The following is a 24010-nucleotide window of genomic DNA, read 5'->3' as shown; positions in this document are numbered from 1 at the left end:
TTGTTCACTTTAGACGGTTCACTTACGTCTGAAGTCAGTATGTCAGTCCATATATCTATCTATTTATCTATCAGTCTGTCAATCATTCAGTCCATCTATCTTTAATCAGACGCTTTAAAACCGAAAGGGTTTCCCACAAACATATCACCTTCATGTCACCCTGTCCGCTACCAGGCTGCCCGTCTTCCAACTTACACTTTCTTTGAATCTACCTCTCCATCCCATCCCTTTACCTCATCCTCGTGCTGTCCCATTCTACATTTATATAGACTCTCCTAGTCAGTCTCTCATACTCCATGCTTTCCACATGGCCAGACCATCTCAGGAAACTCCTAACACTCCACCACATCCACATCAACACCATAATGCTCCTGAACTTCCTCATTTGTCTGTCTGTCTCTCAACGTAACTCCACACGCTTCTTTCAGATAACCCATTTCCACTACTCTTGCTCTTGACTCGTGTTCAGACTGATGTAGGACAAGACATAAGTTGATCAGTAAATAGATAAAATGGAAAATAAATTACAGACGTTCTGTATTTTTTAAGTATTGTGTATTTCCTTTAATCAATTGCCCGGTACAGTGTGGAAGTCCATCTGGTTGACGGTACAGTAAATGATTTATCTTATTTACTAAGATGACTTGTTTTATATGTATTACTTCCTGTTGACAATTTCTTATTCAATGGAGGGTCTCTAACTATGAGGGGGTGGTAAAAGCTATAACTAATACTGTCAATGTCCCTCCTAAGCTCACTATAATCAAGTCAAGGTATTACGATTCAAAGTAGAGTGATCTAGTTCCCTCAGGTGATGTGTTTTCTTTTTGGGAGACTTTTCAAAGTGAAGGGGTCAGATATAGCCTTCATTTGGTCCTTCAATTATAGACTCCACCCTAAGCTGAAAAAATAATCTAAAATGATCAAAAATAAACCACCAAAATACTTCACATAATTGAAGGGAAAGACAGCATTAGCCGCACCGTATTACACTCATGTGGCCAATATCACGTCTGCCTTTTCTTTTTCTTTGCTTTAGCTTCTAGAGGCTTTTAGTTTCCAATGGGGATGTTTTTTGAATGCTAAAAGTCATCTATACCTTTGCTAAGTTGAATAATTGGTTTGAAAGTACCAGCAGTGAGTTACACCAATACGTTGTCTTAATGTAGGATTAGTTGTAGCCATGACACCAGCCAATGTTTCCTCTCCTGTGGGTAATGTCTGTGCCTTTTCCAACCTGAATACAACCGTGTGGAAGAAACACTGATAACCGGCATTTAAATGGCCAAGGGTCTAGATGGCAGCAGTAGCAGCCAAGATACCAGCGAAAGTTTCCTCTGCTGTGGGCAGGATCTCCTCTTCAGGGAGTAGGAAGCCCCAGGTGCCTTCGTCCCGCAGCTGGATGGTGTTGACGTACGGGATATTGGCAATTTCGTAGGCCCAGTCGTAGCTGGCACCAGACGTCACATCTGCCGTGCAATGCACACACTTGTTTATAATACATTCCCTGTCTTATCTGTTTTTACAGGAAGAACTACATCGTGCAGTTATATGGTGTTTATAATACATTCCCTGTCTTATCTGTTTTTACAGGAAGAACTACATCGTGCAGTTGTATATTGTAAGCTTATTGGATATTCGAACCGCCTTAAGCCCATGTGGGCAGCAGGATGGCTTCGTGGTAGAACGTGTGACTCTAGGTCAACAGTTCGCGCCCCGCCCGGGTACCTGCCTTTGCTGGGAGGAGTAGCGCTCTCCTGTAACCCTAGCAGGGTATATGATCTGTCTAGGTCTAGCTCCGGAGAATAACCCCTTAAACCCATCACTATGAAAATTACGTTACAGTTCACTGAGGAAAAAATACTATTGTAAATTATATGCATGGGAGTTCTAGTTTTTCACCGTGCTCTCGTGTATGTTATTGCTGCAGACTTTATCGGTATTAAAAAGTTAACATGCAGTCAGTAGCAGGGTGTGATAGGGAAGATAAATGCTTAAGAAAGAGGTTTAGGAGAGACTCCTACACTGATAGTCATACAGGCGGCAGACAAATGGCAGTCCAGTACTTACACATGGTGTTGGCGACGCTGCCATAAGTGTAGGGTGTGCCAAAGACGGCCTCCAGCTCTTCCACACCCTCCTCAACAACACGGATCTGACAACACAGGCACCGTATGAGTACTGACACCACCACCACTACACCTCTTTCACCTTAACTTGGCCCAAAATTTCCTTTTATAGATTGATTTACGTAGCTCAACGGAAGAAAAAATAAATGCTACGGCTGCACACCCTTTCCATAGTACTGTTCAGTGATGTGCATTGTGTTCACGACGATCTAGTCCTCGTACCCGATATTCAGTCAAAATGAAGAGATGTCAATTTTAGGCCAAGTTAGAGCTGAGTTAAACCGCTAGGTATTGGTGATAATAATACACAAAATACGTCATCGTAGTGAAAGGATGAGTACGATATTTTGTCATCAACCAGACACACAGAATGAGAAGACAATTGCAGGAGAACTATCAAGCATAATGCACAGTGAAATGAACCACATAATTATCAGTGAACCCTTCGAAATTCTGCCTCCACTTCAGTCAGATCTCTCTCTCTCTCTCTCTCTCTCATTACTATTGGATGCGCATCAGATACATCTGTGGAATGGAGCAATTTTGTCGAATGTAAAGGCAAAATGCATATCATACTTCCTTCATCGAACCACTGCGATCCCTTGTCAATTCATTTTCTTCACCAGGTTTAATTCCGTGCTTTCTGACACACTCATACGCCATATCCATCCACCTGCTTGACCTACCAACCCTTCTGCCATAAAACTCACTCACGTATACCCGTTTCACCATCCTGTCTACCAATCCTTCTCTCGTAAAACACACGTAGTTACCCGTTTCACCATCCTGTCTACCTTATGTTCTCTCCATATAACCATACTGACCAAACACACACGCTTCTGCTCTATTATTAACATACTTCCATTCTCCACATCTTTCATAAATCACTGTGGATCTCATACCCTATCCAATCAACGCATGCAACATACACTTATTATCAGTCCTGTTCCCACTGCTCTTACTCCTGTACTTAAACCCATGACGTTGGCCTTCTCAGGTCACACTTTAACTTGCTCCACATTTTCATCCTTTTTCTTTTTTTATCTTATTTAACATTGTTCAGTGACAGCAAAAAACAATACTGCTACCCTACACTCTTTCCATAGCACTGCATCGTGGAGAGATGGCTATTTTAGTCCAAGTTAAAGTGAGACGAGTATAATTGATATATATTACCATTTCGTCGTAGTCGTCGGGTAAGGCATCGGTGTAGCCGTAGGGAGTCATCCAGTGCTGGGAGTAGGAGTGCAGACTGTAGAACACGGTGACGCGACTGCCCAGGGCCTCAATACCGTCCCTCACTGCCTTCGACTCATCCTCCGAGAACGCTTCCGGGCCTGTATGGGATAGACGGGTGTTTGGCCACTTTGATGATTACCAGCCACCTCTTCCTCAGCGATTTGTTCTGCACATAGCCACTCTGTGCCCCCTTGCGTGTTACTGATGCAAACAGTGTGGATATTAACACGATATTAGCTGCCTGATGCCGTGCTAGGGTGCCTAATCTGATATCATCCTTGTCATGTGTAGTGGATTGGGTGCTATGGGTTTATCTCAGGTTTTACTGCCACTGTTAAACTATGTGATCCTTTCATAGTTATTCCTTTAGCATAAACACTATCTCTCTCTCTCTCTCTCTCTCTCTCTCTCTCTCTCTCTCTCTCTCTCAAACCATCACAATCCTGGGTACACTAAGGGGGTTGTTGGGTGCTGGTGGCTCTGATGCATTTAGGTCGTCACAGGCAAACCCATCTGATTGCCCTGAACTTTTTTTTAATATACTGTGGCCTTGGGGTAGACCTGAGGATGCTGACCACTAAAAAAAGGGCACATCATCAGGCTGTGGGGATTAACGTGACAACCTAGTCGTCAAAATCAGGCCAGAATTAAAGTCTTTACAACACCAACAAACAGGCCGACAGATGCAAAATTCTTCCCTCCTCAGCTGGACATTAACTTTGTTTTTGGGAATATAAATAACAGTCCAAAGAATGCTAAGGTGTATGCATAATAAACAGCTCAGAAAGAGTTGCTACCAAGCCTTCTCTCACTATTTCACTGCCACAATATCGATAAGAAGAAAAAAGAATGCAAATGTAAAAGAAAAATGCTTGATTAGTCTGCGGTGCTGATGATTTTGATGTTAATGACAAGAGGATAAATAAGAATTTGTTTTTGATGATGGTGGAAACAAAGACGCGCAGTGTAGTTCGGTTGCATTTGTTTTGTTTCCTGCTAAACAAGATGAAGCAGTCACAGGTTGCCACACCCGCGCCCCACCATCAGTGTAAAGGCTGGTCCGCACGATCAGTGGCCACCTGTGGCTCTGGAATATGGTTTGGATAACATGTTGGCAAATACTGGTGTAGACGTAATGAATTGACGCAGCTTCCCCGCTTGTGATTACTGTTCATCGTGTGATTCGTCACGTGGGTTCAAAATTGAGCAGCGTGCTCGGACGCGACACGCACCAATTCTTCAGGTGAACAGAAAGATCCAACGTTTGACCCTGCCCTGTGCCGTTGACCTTTGACCGTTTTCAAACTCGAATCACCTGATCATCATTAACAGATCCACCAAGTTTGGTTTGAATCAGATACAAAGTATTTGAAGATGACGTGACCCTGTGACCTTGACATTTGACCAATATTTCTGAGAAGAGTAATTTAATCATCTCCCAACCTTAAGCCCTTCCACCAAGTTTGGTCAAAACCGAATCAGATCTGGGTTAAGAGGCCTAACATTTCGCTTTGACCTGTCACCTTTACTGATGACCAGATGGTCTCAAAATCTACTCATTTCACCATTTCTCATCTGTAGCCTTTCCACCAAGTTTGGTCAAAATCGGATCAAAATTCTGAGTTGACCTTGACCTATTGTGTGTGACCCCGTCGGCCAAATAATAATCACGTGTTCCGCTTGTTATCCTAAAACATTATGCCAGTTTTGGTGTAAAGTCAGCCAACAATGCTTTTTATTATCTTGCTCACAGACAGACATACAGATAGACAGACAGAAAAGAACAAAGGTGACCAAACACTGAACCCCTTGGCGCGTGGGTGTAACAGCCTCATGTTTGGTGCTGCATCCCAGTAAGGTGTGGAGGCTGCCCATCACAACTTCCTGAGGCCTAGTACTTCAGTATGCAAACTATGTCCATGTAGCAAAATACAAATGACCTACTGAATAATATTAAATGCATTGATACGAAATACATCATTAGGAATGAAAGGTATTAAGAGATTCTGCTAAAAGCATAGGAGAGTACGGCCCTTGACCTCCCTCACCTTGGTAAAGCTCAGAACAAGGTTCATCAGAAGCTCCGGGTTCACCGAAGGCAACCTCAAAGTTGCGGTTGACATCGACACCATGACATTCCACGATACCTTCATGCGGCACACGATTTTTGCGCCACAGCCGGTCCTGTGCGAGGAGGAAGAGGCAGACGGATTAGATTTATACCTGTCAACTGCACCAGAGTTATTCCATCTACTTGTGTATAGCCACAGGCCTTATCGCAGTGGCCATTTTTGGCTAACATGTTAGCTGTTTTTGCTAATCGAAACGGATAATGAAGCGATCTACTCAGCGGGCTCCAAATTGTTCGACTTTTTTCTCTTCAGTTCTTTTTTGTCCTTTGTGGGATTTTTTGACGTTGTAAGTGGTCGAGAATATGTTTTCAGACATTAAATTAGCCTCATCTAGCGCCACATAAGATATATTGTGAAAGATACAGGGTGTTTTATTGAGGAACGGGCACCACTTGTTGCTGCATATGACGAAATAGTACAATTTGTAAACGTTATATTTTTGTTAAGGTAGAAGAGATTAGTTTCATATGTAAAAAATCGTTTCCGACAACCTACATCATCAAATCAACCCACAAAGAAATTCAAAAGATTTGTGAAAAGAGAAAACCGCCAAAAAAAGAGAGAGCCCATAAAGTAAATATTGACCAGGTGATCATAACACTGGCGTGTTTTGTTGGCGCGCTGCCTAACAACAAAAAACACTAGGTAGATGGAATTCTGCACGGATTCTACAGTAAGAGAAGCTATGACATTCTATCCTGGGGGTCTTGCAACTTCTATCAATTGGTGCTGTGCCTCTAACATACAAATAATATATTTACCAAGAACAGAAGTTGCAAAAGAGGACTTCGTAAAGGTCGTTTGGTGAACATCCTACAATGAGTCTAAGTAATGATTTTATAAAACTAGTAAAATTTAAAAGTGGTTAATCAGCATAAGATTTTTACATTATTACGAACATCATCGTCATCATCAAAATGGTAACCAAAATGACAGCGGTTGTGAAATATGGATCTGGTTTGACTTACGGTGGTCCAGGAGTATTCGTAGCCATCGGGGTTGACAACGGGTAAGATGTGGAAGTCGTATGTGTCAAGGAGTTCTGTGATTTCACTTTTGGTGCCGTAGCCGGAAGTCAGCTCGTCCAGGATGTACTGGCAGACGGCTGGAGAGATCCATTCACGGGCGTGGATGCCACAGTCTATCCAGATCACCGGTCTTGTCTCACCGCCGTCACTTGACACCTGAAAGTGTTAGTGTACCAGACATGCAATTACCTACTCGAGTAACCAGTAGTTTTAAAGGAGAGTTTTCACTGTGTTTTAAGCCTGGTTCATGGCTGGAACTTTGCTGTTTGCCGTCACTCACGCTGTGCACTGAGGTTCGGTCAACCGCTAAAAGATGTCTTCAGTATTGTCTTATCTGACGGTAAGTTACCTTACTGGGTTCATTGCATGCATGTCTCGCGGCTAATCGTTAGCCAAGCACATGATACCATGGATGGAGGCAACAGGAGTGTACAGATTTTATATATCTATTGCTGAAATGACCATCGACCTTAAAGTTCAACAATAGATGGCAAAAACTTTATTTACAATGACGTAAACTTCTTTAGACGGTGTTCATCTTTTTACACAGACGAGGCATTTGTAGTAAAGAACAGCGAGTTACCTTCACCACAAGGACTTGCCAGTTTCTCCTAGTGTCTTGTACTAAGTTTATGTAAAAGGAGATATAATGGAACACAACTCTAAATGTACAATAATGAATATACAGTTACCTGAGCCATAAGTATCTCTCTGCCCTCGTAGGTGGTGCCGGCAGAAGAAATGGTCACCAGGGAAGGGAATTCCTCCTCAACACCTTCAAGGATGGATTCGATCTGTGAACACCAAGTTACCAAGTGAGGCTACTGGCATCATGCAATATACACGATCAAATTTATCAGTCCTTTGAAGGCAATAACAACTGGAGACCTATCTAGCAGGTATCAAGGCAACCCATGTATTACCAGTACAATGATTATGAATGATGAAGTCCAATTTGTTCATTTATATTATAAACAATATACACCAACGCCTGACAAAAATAGGAAAAAAGGCAGGTGGTTCAGTACGAATCTTACTACTTAGTATTGAAAGTGTGACTGTAAATGTGTGGAGTCAACACTTAATATTTTGCGACTGCCCACTATATTATGTAAGGAGTAGTGACTAACACTTACTATTGAGTCACTGACTATAAATGTGTGGAGTCAGCACTTAATATTACCACACTGCATCATGATATTATATGGCGTAGGAACTAACACTTACTATTGAATCACTGACTATAAATGTGTGGAGTCAGCACTTAATATTACCACACTGTACCATGATATTATATGGCGTAGGGACTAACACTTACTATTGAATCAGCGACAGTAAATGTGTGGAGTCAGCACTTAATATTACCACACTGCATCATGATATTACATGGCGTAGGGACTCACCTCTTCCAGGCTGTTGTACTTGTTGTGGTCAAAGGTGCGGGGCAGCGACTGACTGACGGGCCTTTTGGCTGCCTGCTCATCGATGATCCTGCACACACAACACTCAATTATATCAACCACTCTACACACTCCAAACACTATCAGTAACTACACACTCCACCATTACACATAACAGCCATTACACACTACACTCTACACACTCCAACCACCTGACTTACACACTCTATCATCCTTCTACACACGTTAGAATAACCCTCCACTCATATTACTCTTTTTCATGTTACTGTTTTTCATATCACTCTTTTGCATATTGCTCTTTTTTCATATTGTTCTTCTTCATATTACTCATTTTCATATAACTCTCATATTATTCTTATCTTACTCTTTCTCGTAATACTCCTGCTGCCTACAGACGATTTTTGTCAGATGAAGAAATGTTTGTGGAATTAGAGGGTTTAGATAGAACCCCCCTAAATCGCGTCAAATACGTCCTCGAGCGTCAGGGGTTTATGAGTAGTCGTAACACCTCCCATGTGAATTATTTTCCATTATTACATCCGAACATTCTCTCGTGTGTTATCTTTATCTTTTATAATAATATAGATTGCATGAACAGCATACTAGAAAGTGTTAAGTTGTCACATGCAGAAACATAAGTGTTAAAGACGAGGTGCTAGTAACGACCTCAGCCAAATGCAATTTAACTTAACGACCTTTGGAGAGAGAGAGAGACAGAGAGAGAGAGAGAGAGAGAAACGCATCGTCCCACCTCGGGTTACTTTGGGCAACTGGATGAGGCAATGACGAAGATGGTGATTGACTCATGCCTGGCTGTTTGTGATTTACGTTGACTGGTCATGCAACATCCATCTTTAGCACAGCTGCAATGACTGTGGCAGAACTCTTGTTGACTATGATTCCTTAACACTTCCTTTTCAGCGATTCAGTTTGCATACTTAATCTTCATATACATATTTTTCCTGACGCAAACTATTGTATGTTGATAGATAATATACAATAACACACGAGAGTATTAAGGAGGGGCAGGTATAGGAAATTGCCATAGAATTATGAAGTCCGCTATGTTAGGAACAAGAGGAGTCAATAGTGCAGTCAGTGTGACAACACTGGACAATAGTGCAGTGAGTGTGACAACACTGGACAATAGTGCAGTGAGTGTGACAACATTAGACAATAGTGCAGTGAGTGTGACAACATTGGACAATGACAACACTGGACAATAGTGCAGTGAGTGTGACAACATTAGACAATAGTGCAGTGAGTGTGACAACATTGGACAATGGTGCAGTGAGTATGACAACATTGGACAATAGTGCAGTGAGTGTGACAACACTGCACAATAGTGCAGTGAGTGTGACAACATTGGACAATAGTGCAGTGAGTGTGACAGCATTGAACAATAGTGCAGTGAGTATGACAACATTGGACAATAGTGCAGTGAGTATGACAACACTGGACAATAGTGCAGTGAGTATGACAACACTGGACAATAGTGCAGTGAATGTGACAACACTGGACAATAGTGCAGTGAGTGGACAACATTGGACATCAATGCTTTGAGTGTGACAAAATTGGACTCACGCCTGCACGTCGGTGATTTTGACTTGGACTGGGATGTGTTTGGCTTGGAGTCCAGTTAGGAAGACTTCAACGAGGCTGGGAGGAACCATGACGTCGACAGGGACTCCCAGGCCATGAGGTTCAGTCCACTGTTGCAGCTGCAGCTGCTGCACTGCTTCCTGCAACACCTGCGCCTCAGCCGTCGTATGTGGAGTTACACTCACAACCTTGTACCTGAAACACACACAGAGACGTACATGTACATTTACTGTTGCAACTGCAACCGCTGCACTGCATCATGGAATACCTGCACGTCAACTATCAAGTGTGGCGTTACACACAACCTTGTACCTGACAGACACACATAGACGTACATATACGGGATATGCAGCATCTCACATTCACAACTTTGTTCAGTGAACAAAAAAAGTACTCGACCTCTGTGGCAGATGGTTATGGAGGGACCAATGCTGCCAGCGTTGTTTCAGTAGGGTTGGTATGCTTGAATTGCATTTGTGTTTCATACTAACATCGACACAATGTTCAGATTTAGTGAATGTAACATCAATGAACACTTAAAAGTACTTATCACATTTGTATTAAACAGTGTTTAGTATGGTGCTAAAGATTTAGACTCCAAATTAGAATCAGTATCTAGCCCAGTCGCTGTGTTGCCATACAGGCAGCAGGAATATTTACAGTGTTAGAAACATGTCAGTGATGCTTTGTAGCAGCCTTGTTGCGAGGTTTGATACTATGTCACGTAGAGTACAGGAACCCATGAGTGTCGATATCGTTATAAGGTCGACCCATATGTATATATATATATATATATATATATATATATATATATATATATATATATATATATATATATATAACATAGGCTTTACTCACATCAGAATGCTTGAAATCATTATCAACGTGGCACTGTTTACTGAAGTCCTAATAGTCGTATGCTTAAAATAACAGCTTGTATAATAAGTCATGTGGGAGACTGTTAACATTTAAAGATGAGAGAGAGAGAGCAGGATATGGACATGAATAAGTCAATGATTATAATCTTAAGAGTTGTTAATGATGATTGTGAAGCTTGTGTCAGAGTATACGGTAGGTGGTTGTCAAAGCGAGTGGTTTCAAATCAGTGGTGGAGTTAAACAAGGATGTATGATATCACCAATTCTGTTCAATGTGTATATGGATGTGGATATGAGAGATTTAAAAACTAGAGTTATGGAGAGAGTCAGGAGTGTACTAATGAATGGTGAAGGTTGGAGTATCACACACCTGATGTATGCAGATGATATTGTGCTATTTGCGAGTGTCACAAAAGACTTTGTATAAACTTGTAGAGAAGTTTTGTAGATTAGTTATATATATATATTAGACTTGTGGACGAGCGGTTGTTACACGTGAGTAGTTTGTAAGTAGATAATCTTCGTTTCCATTTGTCATGCAATGACAGGAGAGGTAAAGATGAGTATGGGACTATTTTTATTTGTCTTGGAAATGTTAAAGTCTCTCACACACAAGTGAAGTATAGAGTCCCTCGAGCTAACCTCCCTGTTTCTCTCTCTCTCTCTCTCTCTCTCTCTCTCTCTCTCTCTCTTCCATGTTGCTAAGCCCTTCTCCCTACTACCTGCCGGTTCTATGGCCTGTCTCCTTCTGAGCTCTGCTTCCTAAATTCTGGTGAAGCAGGGGTCGTGTCACGTGTGTTACACTGTGGTTGGAAAGTTCTAGAAACCTGTGTGTGAGTATGTGTGTATGTCACTAGGCTTTGTTCGTGTGCTATCTCGCTGACACACTACCTACATCATCCCCTGACTTGCTACTTCCTGTGTATTGTCAACATTTCCTCATTAACTTGCAAGATCATTTCCCTTTCCCAGGCTTGCCTGGAGCTGTCTATCTATCTATTTATCTATCTATTTATTATGATTTGTAATTATAATATGGAGTCCTGACACGAGAAGAGTGAAGAATAACCTTCAGGCAAGCAGAGATTTGTTGGTGACTGTGAGCATCGTTCTTTGTTAGTACATGTAGATAAGGAGTAGAGTGGCGGTTGTCGAGAGAGAAGGTGACCTATATTATAAATGGAAAAAGTCGTAAATTGGTGAGAAAGTTTAAGTACATGGGTGGAATGAGAGAAAGTGATGCTAATGTGTAAAAGAAGGGGAAGTTGGCGTGGCACAGGGAGGAATATTGGCAGGTGCTCTGGAGGCCCTGATACCAGATACCTGAGTACGTCATGAAGGAGATATCGTACCAATGTTAACATATGGATGCGAGACTGATGTGCCAGGAAACTGAAAAGACAGGCATTAATGCGGTGAGTTGGGGTTGCTGAAAAATGTGTGTGAAGTGTGTATACAGTGGATAGGCTAAGAAATAATGTGATTCTTGAACGATGTGGAGTAAAATGGTTTGTGGACAACTGAACTGGGAAGGTTGTGCTTGGATGGTACGGTCATGTGGGGAGAAGTTGTGTAATATTTTGGTGAAAAGGGAATATGTGAGTGAGCATAAAGGTGGGAAAAGTTGTGGTAGGTCAATAAGTTGGCTAGATATGGTGAATGAGTGTGCAAGAGAGAGAGGTAGGCGTCTGATAAGGGAAAGAATATGACAAGGAATCGAGCTGACTGGATTACGAAGGAGTGCATCACAAGGGTTTCGTATCCCCTTTTAACCTGACAATCCTCTGATTTGCTCTGCCTGATAGGTAATGATGATGTTTCATGTGTAAGGTGTACCTACGAGGTGCATCCAGGTTCCCGGGTGTTTCTGAACCGTACCGCACCCCACCTACTGGTAAGAAAAGAGGCGGAATGATGATGACGACGATGATGATGACGATGATGGTGGTGGTAATGGTGATATAACTATTAATAACCAGCAAGTTTTTGCATAGGTTAAAGAGGCAATAGAAATATATTATTTCTTGTAGCCACAAAGGTAGACTGTATATTAAAAATTAATTCTGTACACACTAAATCAGGCATGTACAGTATAATGAGTCAGTTACTAAGTAAATTTACTGTCTACAATCGATCGCCTCTTCAGACTTTCTCCAAGCACTCTCAGACTCCTTGAGCCACATCTGGCTATTAGTTGTGTGTGTGTGTGTGTGTGTGTGTGTGTGTGTGTGTTAATATTCAATAAGGTTAAGACTACATCAGCCTGATACATAAGGAAGTATACAGTAATGAAGAGTGTGGTCTCACCCATGGTAGGATACAGCGGAGGTGAGGGCGGTCAGTGCCAACAACAGTAGTGCAGTGATTCTCATCTTGTAGGAAGTGTAACATTCATCTTGCACCCCAGCCTTATATATTACACCGACCAGGGAGGGGAGGCGTGAGGATGGGGGGGGGGGAATGAGGTGACGAGGGGAGGGGAAGGGTAGGAAGAGGAGAGAGAAAAGGGGGATTGGGGAGGGAAAAATGAGAGGAGAGGGATGGAGGAGGAAGGGGGGGATGGGATAGTTTAAAGGTAAAGAGGTGGGATGACGAAGTGAGTGGAGGGGAGGGGTGAAGCAAGAGGACAGACCAGGGGTGGGGGATGAGGGGAAAGGGTTCAGTGGCCTTAATCAGTGTAACTTCCTTCAGCTGTGGGATTTTTGAAGAGAACATTTGTCTTTTCCAGCGACAGACACTAAAATCGAATGTTACTTGTTTACTTAAGTCACTGCTGACTTGGAATCAAACGTAAGATGATTTCCAGGTCGTAACTAAGCTTTGTTTTTTGAAGGATGGAAAAGTAGCCTGGGAAAGTCCTGTAAAGTCCTTTGCTTGTCCTTACTGTAAAATAAAACCTAAGCCCCGTACGGCAGGCCTTGGTAACCTTTCTAAGTCGTGTGTTCGAAGTATGATTTTGGTATCCATCCGCCGGTCAATGTCCTCTTGGAGAAAATCAAAAGATATTTTTTACTACGAAATACATGCTTGTCAATATGAGTTTGTTGGCGTTTATTTTAGTAAGTATTACAGTAACACAATACAAATCCATACAAGTAATAATACGTGATGGTGGATGCCATATGTTGCATTACTGAACATTTTTACTGGCACCGCGATGCACTGGAAACGAAATCTTATCCTTGCATTGCGAATCGAATATTGTTGCTACATGATCAACTGTTATGGAAAGATACACAAATAACTGACCTTTACTTACCCATAATTCGTACGTCAAGTAACAGAGGGAATGAAGATGTATTCCACTTCAATCAGTGTTACTGTTTATGTATGAGACTCTTGGGTTTGCATATCTTTGAGAAGCCCGTCAACATTTGAAGGAATATTTCATGTCGCACGCTACTCCATCCAAACATTAAGGATTACCGATATATTTCCTAAATAACAAAAATACAATAAAAAACATGAAACATAAAGATGGATCATAATATTTTTGGTATTATCAATGGACTTAATAATATAGGCGCACCGATTCATTGCCAAATTTCCAGAGTCGTAGCAAACTTACTTATAACTGCTCAGAGAACCAAATCTGGTACATCAACACCAAAAACGTTCAATTACTGACATTCTTTAGTCCAGGTAAATATTCATGTATTTCACGGTTCGGTTGGCCGTAGGAAGGGTGCACCAGGGCAGCATACAGCCTGCGTGCCACAGTTACCCTTGTCTGCCCTTGTTTGAATTTAGGTTTGTTAATGAAACAGACAAATGCAGTCACTTCCCTGTCGTAACTCATACATGCTTTTGCAGGAAGGCCAAGGGAAGCAGATGCAGCTTCTTTCCATCACTCTTATTCTGCCTGCAACAACAAATCAAGGGTCGTATTCTGATTGGCTAAATTTTGTAAAGGATCATCCGTGGCGATATATTTTGCACATTACACCTCCATATCCTGTAGTTTGTTACTGATGTCGATAGTCAGTAAAGGTATTAGTAACATATAAAAGAATGTAAATGTGTAATATGCAAAATGAATCACTGAGGAAGAGGTGCTACGAGGCCAGTGAGAATGCACTTGTTATGCTCTCTTCATTTTAACTTAACATCATGAACGCTGTGTTGTAGCAGTAAATTAACACTGCCACATGACCATATGATGCCACTCACGAGATGGTGCTATGGAAAGGATATAGGGAAGTAGCACTGACTTTTTCCGCCGTTGAACTACATGAAGTTAACCGCAAAGAGACGAAAATATTGGTCGTTAAGGCGAAAGAACTTTAGTTAAGACAAGAATTTCAAATTGGCCCCCAAACTGGTCTTCGTGTGGCGTGTGGTCAGACCACCGAAATGGGAGAAATGGAGTTCCCCCGAGCTAAGCCCTGTATTGGACTATATAGCCCCGCTAGGGTTACAGGAGCGAGCTACCACTCCCTGCACGGCAGCCCGGGCGAGGCTTGAACTCGCAATCCCCCGATTACGAGTCCAGCGCGCTACCACTGTGCTACCGCGCCCCCGGTCAGACCACCGAGTCGTCATCAGCAGGCCACACTTCTCCTACAGACCCTGGCCACTCCAGGGGACCCTCATTCTACTGTTGACGAACCTTGCCATTCTATTGGACTTTCTAATAACTCTTTCCCATCACTGGAGCCGCCAGAAGACATGGAGTGCTGGACAGTGTGTCTACCATAGTCTTGTACCCTATCTACCCAGCTGAAAGAAGGGTAAGGGGAGTTTTCGAGAGAGATGTCCAAAGCTCTCCAAGAAAACTTTCCGTCCCACCACTAAGACCATGCCTGGCGTCTTTTTACCTAATGATTGCCAGAACATTCTTGTACTGAAGCTGGCTGAATGTATTTCCTTCAGGTTCCTGAATGCTTCTAAAGACCGACTTGCTCAAGGCTTCTGGTTCATTTCCAGTGTTTGTCTCATAGGCAGATGGATATCACCTCGTTGAGGGCAGGGATGCAGATGAAAGCTCCCACGTCCAGGCCATCAAAGATTTTGCTTCCAAAGAAGTGTACGTCACCCGTCACACCACACTGAGCCAGACTCGAGGAGTACTCTTCTCAAGAATTTCCTCAGGGACACGGAGTTGGACCTCTTGGGGCAGCTGGCTATCCAGGGGATTGTGAAAGTTGAGAGGATCAAGAAGAAGGGAGATGGAGTCATGACAGACACACTTCCATTAATTATGACATTTGACCGGTTGACATTGCTCGATGCCCTCGAGGCAGCTTGGCACCGTCGTCGGGTCATAGCCTACGTGCCAAAGCCTAGGAGGTGTTTCCATGGCCAAGGATTAGGGCATGTCAGCCGGTCCTATTGTCAAAAACTGCTGGATGTCCCACAAGTGTATATCAGCTGTGGTGGTGATTCTCATGGTGAGATGGATTGCCTGAACCCCCACCCCCACCCTCTTGTGTCAACTGCCTTGTGCTCATCCAGTTTCTTCAGCTCAGAATGACCCATTTAAATTTGACAATGAGATCCTGTCGATGCAAACCCGCGGGAGGCTTTCATCAGAGGAAATGGACAGGATCAGGGGACTCTTTATCCACTGGGGTCACCTTTGTTTCGGCTTTGTCACGTCGTGAAGATAACCCAACAGTGCAATGGAATAACTCATGTTTCTCCATCTGCCTCTCGAGGCAATCAGTTGCCACGGGCGTCCTGGCCAGTGACACTGAGGGAGGCAGTTTCCCCTCCCCAGGGTGGGGAGGAAGGGATCAAAAGTGGCGCTGCCCTCTTCTGTGCACGCGTCCCAGTACAGTGACCTGGAGGCGGGAAAATCCACAACTGGACGCACGTCTGGTGTCCTTTCGGCTATTGCCCTCACCTTATCTTCACACAACTGTTCGCTAGATACAGTGCTGAATGTCTTTAGTGACTTCCAGGGTAATAACCACTAACCTATTTTATTATGCTCAGCTGGCAGTCCACCCACACCATGACCTCATCTTTGGTGTCTGAAGCTGGTGGACTGTTACCTCTTTCGTGATCTGAGTGTTCGCTGGTCACTGTTGGAGTTTCATGGTGTTGATGAAGCGGTACTGTGTTTCATCTTTACATTTCATCAGGCAGATCTGAGGACAGGTCCCCAAACAACTGGCTCCTTTCTTCGTACGTCTGTGCCATGCTGGATCTGCGAGTATGCAACGACCCAAAGAGCTTAAAGGGCTGCGTACTCTCATTCCGTGCACACAGGCAAAGCGAGTTTTTATATGTGCAGTTCCGCCGTGCCCTTGGTAATCTGTTGGACCATAAAGAATGCACGGCGTAGCTCTTGAGTGGCCTATGCATCTTCCATTAACTCCTCTACTCTTATGGTCCAGCCTTGGAAGCTGGTACGGAGGATACAGAGGAAACAATCATCATCAAACCCACCAGTGCTGAGGATCAATGGTGATGCTGTGTTTGGAACTCGAGAATTCGTTGCTGCTTTTGTTGAGCAGATTTATATTGTTTGCAGGAGAGATCCTTCAACACCATACTTTCTTGATCGTATTTGCGTAAGGAGAGCCTGGGGATGGATTCTCAGTCTTAGTGAGGGAAGATTTACAACACCTTATTCTGTGAGAGAACTGGGAGTTGCCCTTGTTTCCTGCAAGGATATGATGGTATTCCATATGCCATGATTCGTCGTACAAGGGAGGAGGCCCGGCCTTTCAACTGACCTTGTTCAGCAGGGTGTGGGAGGAGGGAGTGATGCCATCTAGGTGACGGCCTACCATAATCCTATCCATCCCTATGCCAGGGAAGGACCTGGCTTACAGCCCTATATCTCTGACGCCTTGTATTTCTAAACTATTGAAGAAGATGGTGAATGTACACCTTATTAGGTGTTTATAGAATAGTGTATTCTTTCCTAAACCCCAGTGTGAGCTTCAGAGGATGATATCCACTATGGACAATCATCTTCGCCTCATCAGTCTGCACTACATACGCTTCCAGGCAACACCATCTAACAGTTTTTTTTTTTTTTTTTTTTTCTTGGAGACGGCGTATGACACAACTTCGTGACATGAAATATTACCCAGTCTCCATTTTTGATGGTCGACGGGCCAATTACGCATTCTCATTCTGAACTTCCAATCTGAGAGGAAGTTTCAGGTGCGTGAGGGATATGAGTTGTCTCCCCGAGACACTTAATAGAAGGGGGTCCTTCTGGGGAGTGTTTATTGTGGCATTATTTGTTGCTGCAATTAATGGGACTGTGGAGATCCTACCAGAGGGAGTGAAGAGCTGCCTCTGCAAAGATGACTTCTGTATCTCAGTGGCAGAATGTCGACTACATCTTGCAACAGACCAGTCTTTTACCTGGACTCAGAAGCCATGTATTAGATTCTCCTTCTCTAATACATGCAGTGTAGAATGTCGACTGCAACTTACAACAGACCAGGCATTTACTCGGAGTCAGAAGCCTGGTTTTAGATTCTTCTTCTCTAATACTTGCAGCGAACTTCTTTTGTTTACGCGGTGTACATCCTGACTCAGATTTGTTTTGAATGGTCCAACCACTGCTTGTGAGGAGGTGAGGTTTTTAGTCCTCACCTTTGACCCCCGTCTTACTTGAATCCCACATCTAAAGTAGGTTAAGGCTTCCTGCCTGAGGGTTTTGAACCTTTTCAAAGGGCGGTAACAGACGTAACCTCCTACTGCTTAAGCAAGCTTTTGTACAATCCAAGCTGGAGTATGCCTTTGATGTATATTCCCCAGCTACCCCTGCCTGGTTATGCTCCTTGCATTCTGTACTCACACGGACTTTCGTTTGTCCACAGGAGCATTTCGCACCTCCCCTGTCCCCTGCCTACTTGTGGATGCAGGGGTAATGGCGTTGGAGCAACAGCATCAATCCCACATAGCGGTGTGTTGGTACAGAGGCCTTTTAAGACTTCAACACATGCCTGTTTTTAACCTCCATTCGCGACTTCCTCGTCCCTTCATTTACAGGGTAAAGTAGGTTTTGACTGACCTCTGTCTTCCACGTCCTCCAGTCCTGTGTGTGGGACATCTGTAGTTCCGCCCTGGGTGTTACCTGAGGATAGATTTTACCGATATGTCACGACCCAAAAGGCTGTGGTGTCACATGTGCTAATTCGCACCCAGTTTTTAGCTGATGCTGTCCTTCATACTGGGCCTATGAGTAGTTCAGTTTCTACAGATGGCTGGTCTACGTTTGATGCTGGCTTCAGATTTTGGGTCGTCTTCCAACATTTTAACTAGAACGGCATCTTCCCTCCTGAGTCTCAATTTTTACTGCTGAGTTGTCAACAGTTTTGGTGGCCAAGTATTCGTAATTACAGGGCAGACTTCTCTGCCTTGAACATTTTAAGTCTCTCCAGTTCTTGGCTTAGCAAGTTTTAGCAAAAAAAAAAAAAAAACCTTCTCCTGGTCTGTCGTGGCCATAGGATTTCTTTTAGTTGGGCGCCAGTCTATGTTGGATTACTAGGAAATGAGAGTGCAGCAGCGACCCTTCCCGCCCCTATCAGATCCCATCCCAACCAGGTGATAAAGGCTGCTGTCCAGGCCTCCTACTAGCGTGCTACAAGTACACTTTCTTTTCCCAGCAGTGAGAAGCACTTTAAGACCATATTCACTTCTTATAATGTAGTCATGATGAAGTTCTTTCCCTACCACAGGATAATCTCACCCGTGCTCATAACTTCCAGCATTGTCAACGACGAATTCTCCATTAGCTGGTGCAAAAAAGTCTGGAACTAAGGGAAAGAAAAAAAAAAAAAAAAAAAAGGCCTCTTATCGTGTTGTATTTCATCCCACGTATACGCAAACAGAAGGCAAAAGTGCCAGATTCCTTAAGTTCTAATTATATTAGTCACGTTAAATGTCACAAGAAGCATGGGAATGAATTCGTCAAAGTGACGCTGTGGAGGCGGGAAAGTGATAGGAGGAAACAAACCAAGGTAGAGGAAGGATTGTCTGCATGTGACCGAGTGAGAGCACTGTAATGTTGGCACTATGATGAATTCTTTAATCCACTCTAGAACAATGAATATCTAACAAATGTTTGCCTAATCAAAAGAGAGGTACCACGTGGACATGTCATTTGTTAGACAAAACTTTGGATCATTTTATTTATTTATTGTATTACGTTACCTCCTTATCCTCGTTAAACCTTGATCACCATAGTCCCCCTTCCTACCTACCTCCCTCCTGTTCAACATCCCTACCCTCCCTATGCTCCAAATCCTGACGTCTGAAGCACCTGTGGTTCACTCCCTGTGAAGATATGCGCTTGCAAGGCTGTCTGTACCAGCCAGAACTGTGGCCGACTTTACCTGTTGCATGGCCCTACAAGTGCAGCTGCTTACCTGTGGTCGACGGATCTGTTCGGTCAGACAGACCGGGGTTAAGCAACAACAACACAACAACAACAACAACATTAATAAGTACTACTAGTACACCACCCGTTCTGAGTGAGACAGACGGGAGCATGTAACTTGTTCAATATGGACGGTGGATATCAGTGCCTAAGTAATGACATGTGGAATGTGTCACGTAAGAGGACTGCTAGGTCTCGGGGAACGTACTTTGAAATCGATGACCATAATCGGAAAAAAATATAATTAAAGAATTCATAAAGTCTCCTATGAGCTGGGTATCCGGTGATGGTGTGGAGGCGGGAAGGGTGAGGCACTAAAACTGTAAGTCATGGCAGTGAGGGCGTTAACCTGTCTCAAGATATAACAAACCGAGGCTGAGATTCGCCACCTGTTGACTGCTGTTATCAAGGTGGATTTTTGCAGGAAACACAAGGGAAGGAGAGGGCAGGATCTTCCCATGTATATTGTTCTTCATGGAAAAATAAATCACTAACGAGGAAAATTACCAGAAATCTGTGACTCTCAGTAATTGTTTCCTAATTTTTTTGTGGCCAAAGATCGGTTCCGTCTTATGTGTTATCTGAGTGGCAGTTTTGAACCCCATTCTCGATTATAAGGTAGACTTCATTGCATATTTTCCTTTACGAATTATTATCCACATGACACCTTATTATATGCCGAATAGAACGGCCTACTTCGTACATCTCCCAAGCTGAATATAATCGAATGGTGATGCAGTAAATAAACAAATACTATATTAAACAGTACCTGGCGCTTCATTTTGCATATTGCACCTTAGTATCTGGGGTGTGGTGCTGCCGCAGCTCACAGAAGTGCCGCTCCATCACGTCCATCTGGGCTGTCCTCAAGAGAAATGCTTAACTTTAATTAATGGTCTAGCAGAAGAATCAAAACGTTCAGAACCAAAATACGATTAATTTTTATAAGGCAAATTCCTACAGTAATTACTTACGTATATACTGATTATTTTCAAAGCAGTAAAATGTCTAAATAGAAGATTTATAAAGGCAAGCGTGTGAACAGCGCAATGTGCTTGCGTACGTCTCACTCGACTTACACGTGATGCTCATACTCTAACGTTCATTCACTTCCTCTCTTCATGTGATGGTTAGCGCACCGTTCCTGTGTGTGTTACATTCAGCTTACACGTGTTCATACTCAGTGTTCTCTCTCTCTCTCTCTCTCTTTCTCTCTGATTATATATATATATAAAGAGACACAGGCAGACAGGTAGATAGAAATATAAATCGATATAAACAGACTGATATAGATGGTACAGTTATGGCATAAGACGCAAAAATTAAGCTACAGTAGATTACGAGCTCGTAGACCTTCATGTTTGTCACGGGACCAGTGTTTAGTGTTGCCTTGTTTGCCGGCCGCGATATTACACTGTATTAGGCATCACAGCGATGAAAATGATGTTGTTCGTGGGTGTTACTTAAGCCACGGATAACCTGGATTTACGAACATTGTTGCCTTGAGTGATTACTACAATAAAAGATCTTGGCAGCGTAATAACGTAGGTCACTGTTGCACTGGAGCAAACAGAAAACCAATGATTTTATATATATATATATATATATATATATATATATATATATATATATATATATATATATATATATATATATATAAATAACAAAAGCAATCCTCACACATTACAATCCATATAAAACGTGAAGGATACACCACAAAAAATGTACATAAATAAACAAATTATCACCTAAGCATAAAACCACCATAGTTGAATGAAGAAGCCTGTACCCTCAACAAAGGAGAAGGTGGCTCCTGCCATCATACACACTTCATCTCCAGGAACTGAGGAGGTAAAATCTGTCTCCTGCCATAAACCTGGAGAGGCATCGCCAGCCACCATCCCCTAGATTAGGACACTCTGACAAGAGGTGCCGCACAGTCAATGGGAAAAGACAGTTTCACAATAAGGAGGGGATCTTCCCTTCAGGAGATGCCAATGTGTCAGGCCTGAATGATACATCCGTTGGCAGATCAGTGCAATTTTCCAGAGACGGGGCATCGGTCTATACGCCACTGGAATAACTACCGTCATGATCTCGTGGAGGTTGTTGGAAAAAGAAAGTGTACCTGTAGCACGCTAGTAGGAGGCCTGGACAGCAGCCTTTATCACCTGGCTGGGATGGGATCTGATCGTGGCGGGAAGGGTCGCTGCTGCACTTTCATTTCCTAGTAATCCAACATAGACTCCCTTGTACGACGAATCATGGCATATGGAATACCATCATATCCTTGCAGGAAACAAGGGCAACTCCCGGTTCTCTCACAGAATAAGGTGTTGTAAATCTTCCCTCACTAAGACTGAGAATCCAGCTCCAGGCTCTCCTTACGCACATACGATCAAGAAAATATGGTGTTGAAGGATCTCTCCTGCAAACAATATAAATCTGCTCAACAAAAGCAGCAACGAATTCTCGAGTTCCAAACACAGCATCACCATTGATCCTCAGCACTGGTGGGTTTGATGATGATTGTTTCCTCTGTATCCTCCGTACCAGCTTCCAAGGCTGGACCATAAGAGTAGAGGAGTTAATGGAAGATGCATAGGCCACTCAAGAGCTACGCCGTGCATTCTTTATGGTCCAACAGATTACCAAGGGCACGGCGGAACTGCACATATAAAAACTCGCTTTGCCTGTGTGCACGGAATGAGAGTACGCAGCCCTTTAAGCTCTTCGGGTCGTTGCATACTCTCAGATCCAGCATGGCACAGACGTACGAAGAAAGGAGCCAGTTGTTTGGGGACCTGTCCTCAGATATGCCTGATAAAATGTAAAGGTGAAACACAGTACAGCTTCATCAACACCATGAAACTCCAACAGTGACCAGCGAACACTAAGATCTCGAAAGAGGTACCAGTCCACCAGCTGCAGACAACAACGATGAGGTCATGGTGTGGGTGGACTGCCAGCTGAGCATAATAAAATAGGTTAGTGGTTATTACCATGGAAGTCACTAAAGACATTCAGCATTGTGTCTAGCGCACAGTTGCGTGAAGATAGGATGAGGACAATAGCCAAAAAGGTTCCAGTCTGTACTATTATGTGTAGGATTCCCTGTTTTGAGGACACACACATCCCAGTCCCCCACCACTGACACCAGTAAGTCCCTTCGTTGATTGGATATCATACCTCCCAACAAAGAATGCTTTCCGCTCAAAGCCCGAGGAGAATGTACGGCCAGCGTAGCTGGTGAACCAGTCTACCAAAGACTTTATGACAATACATTTGGCTGCAGACAGATATTACAAACTAAGTAACACCTCCCCAGGTGCGGCTGAACTTCCTCTGCCTGGAGGGGAGAATGCGGAGAACACAATGTAAAAAGCACATGAGAATGGAAGAATATGGCACGTTCACCCTGATGACTGCCTGAAGGTTGTGGGGTGATAATATGCCTTCATATCCCCTGACTGGGGTAACTGTCCAGTCCTCCAACAAAGGTCCTTCACAAGTATACAGACTGGATGCGACACGGCTAAGAGCGATTGAAGCTCTTTCCAGTTACCTCCAAGGGCTTTTCATCAGGTTTCGGGCCAGGTTTTGGGGCAGCCCCATTCTTCATAGGAATGATAACCTTCTGCCTGGAGCCTCTACTGGTGGGTACTGATGGCGATGAAGAGTGTCCAAGACCTAGCTTTTCTGCCACCTAAGGAGGGAGAAGCAGCAACATGCTCCTCTTTCTCACATCCCTAACAATCTGCGACCCCTCAACAGAAGGTGAAAAAGCAGGGGTGATTGGTGTTGGTACTGCTGGTGTAGGTTTAACAGCCACAACAGGGCAACCACATCCCTATGACGAGCCACATTGACACGAGAGGAGACAGCAACTTTCCTCGCCTCAAAGGTCAGGCTTAGAGGACACACGAGGTGGTAACGTGAGTCCAGCTGTTGATTTTCCCACCTCCATGTCATTGTACTGGGACGCGTGGACAGAGGACGGCAACCCCACTTTCGATCCCCCCCTCCCCACCCGGAAACTGACTCTCCAGGTGTCACTGACCGAGTTTTCTTCACGACGTGACAAAGCCGAAACACAGGTGACCCCAGTGTGGATAAAGAGTCCCCTGATCCTGTCCACTTCCTCTGATGAAAGCCTATCACGGGTTTGCATCGACAGGATCTCATTGTCATATTTAAATGGGTCATTCTGAGCTGAAGAAACTGGATGAGCA

At 43.5% G+C, this 24010-nt stretch overlaps 1 protein-coding gene across 1 annotated transcript; it reads right to left on the bottom strand.

Annotated features, from left to right (window-relative positions):
* Positions 1-1293: 1293 nt before the first annotated feature.
* Positions 1294-12801, bottom strand: LOC145413761 (carboxypeptidase B-like). Its single transcript, XM_080283420.1, has 9 exons — positions 12737-12801; positions 9534-9746; positions 7932-8019; positions 7221-7322; positions 6469-6684; positions 5417-5552; positions 3306-3466; positions 2071-2155; positions 1294-1469 (listed from the first exon to the last, which is right to left on the bottom strand). The coding sequence occupies exons 1-9, from the start codon at positions 12799-12801 to the stop codon at positions 1294-1296; spliced, it is 1242 nt and encodes a 413-aa protein (XP_080139546.1).
* Between the last annotated feature and the right edge of the window lie 11209 nt (positions 12802-24010).

Source organism: Coenobita brevimanus, chromosome 12 (genome assembly GCF_032717465.1).
Source record: "Coenobita brevimanus isolate Jiangsu-jjx chromosome 12, ASM3271746v2, whole genome shotgun sequence".
NCBI lineage: Eukaryota > Metazoa > Arthropoda > Malacostraca > Decapoda > Coenobitidae > Coenobita > Coenobita brevimanus.
Note: the sequence above shows the minus strand (reverse complement) of the source record. Positions and strands in the feature narration are given on the sequence as shown.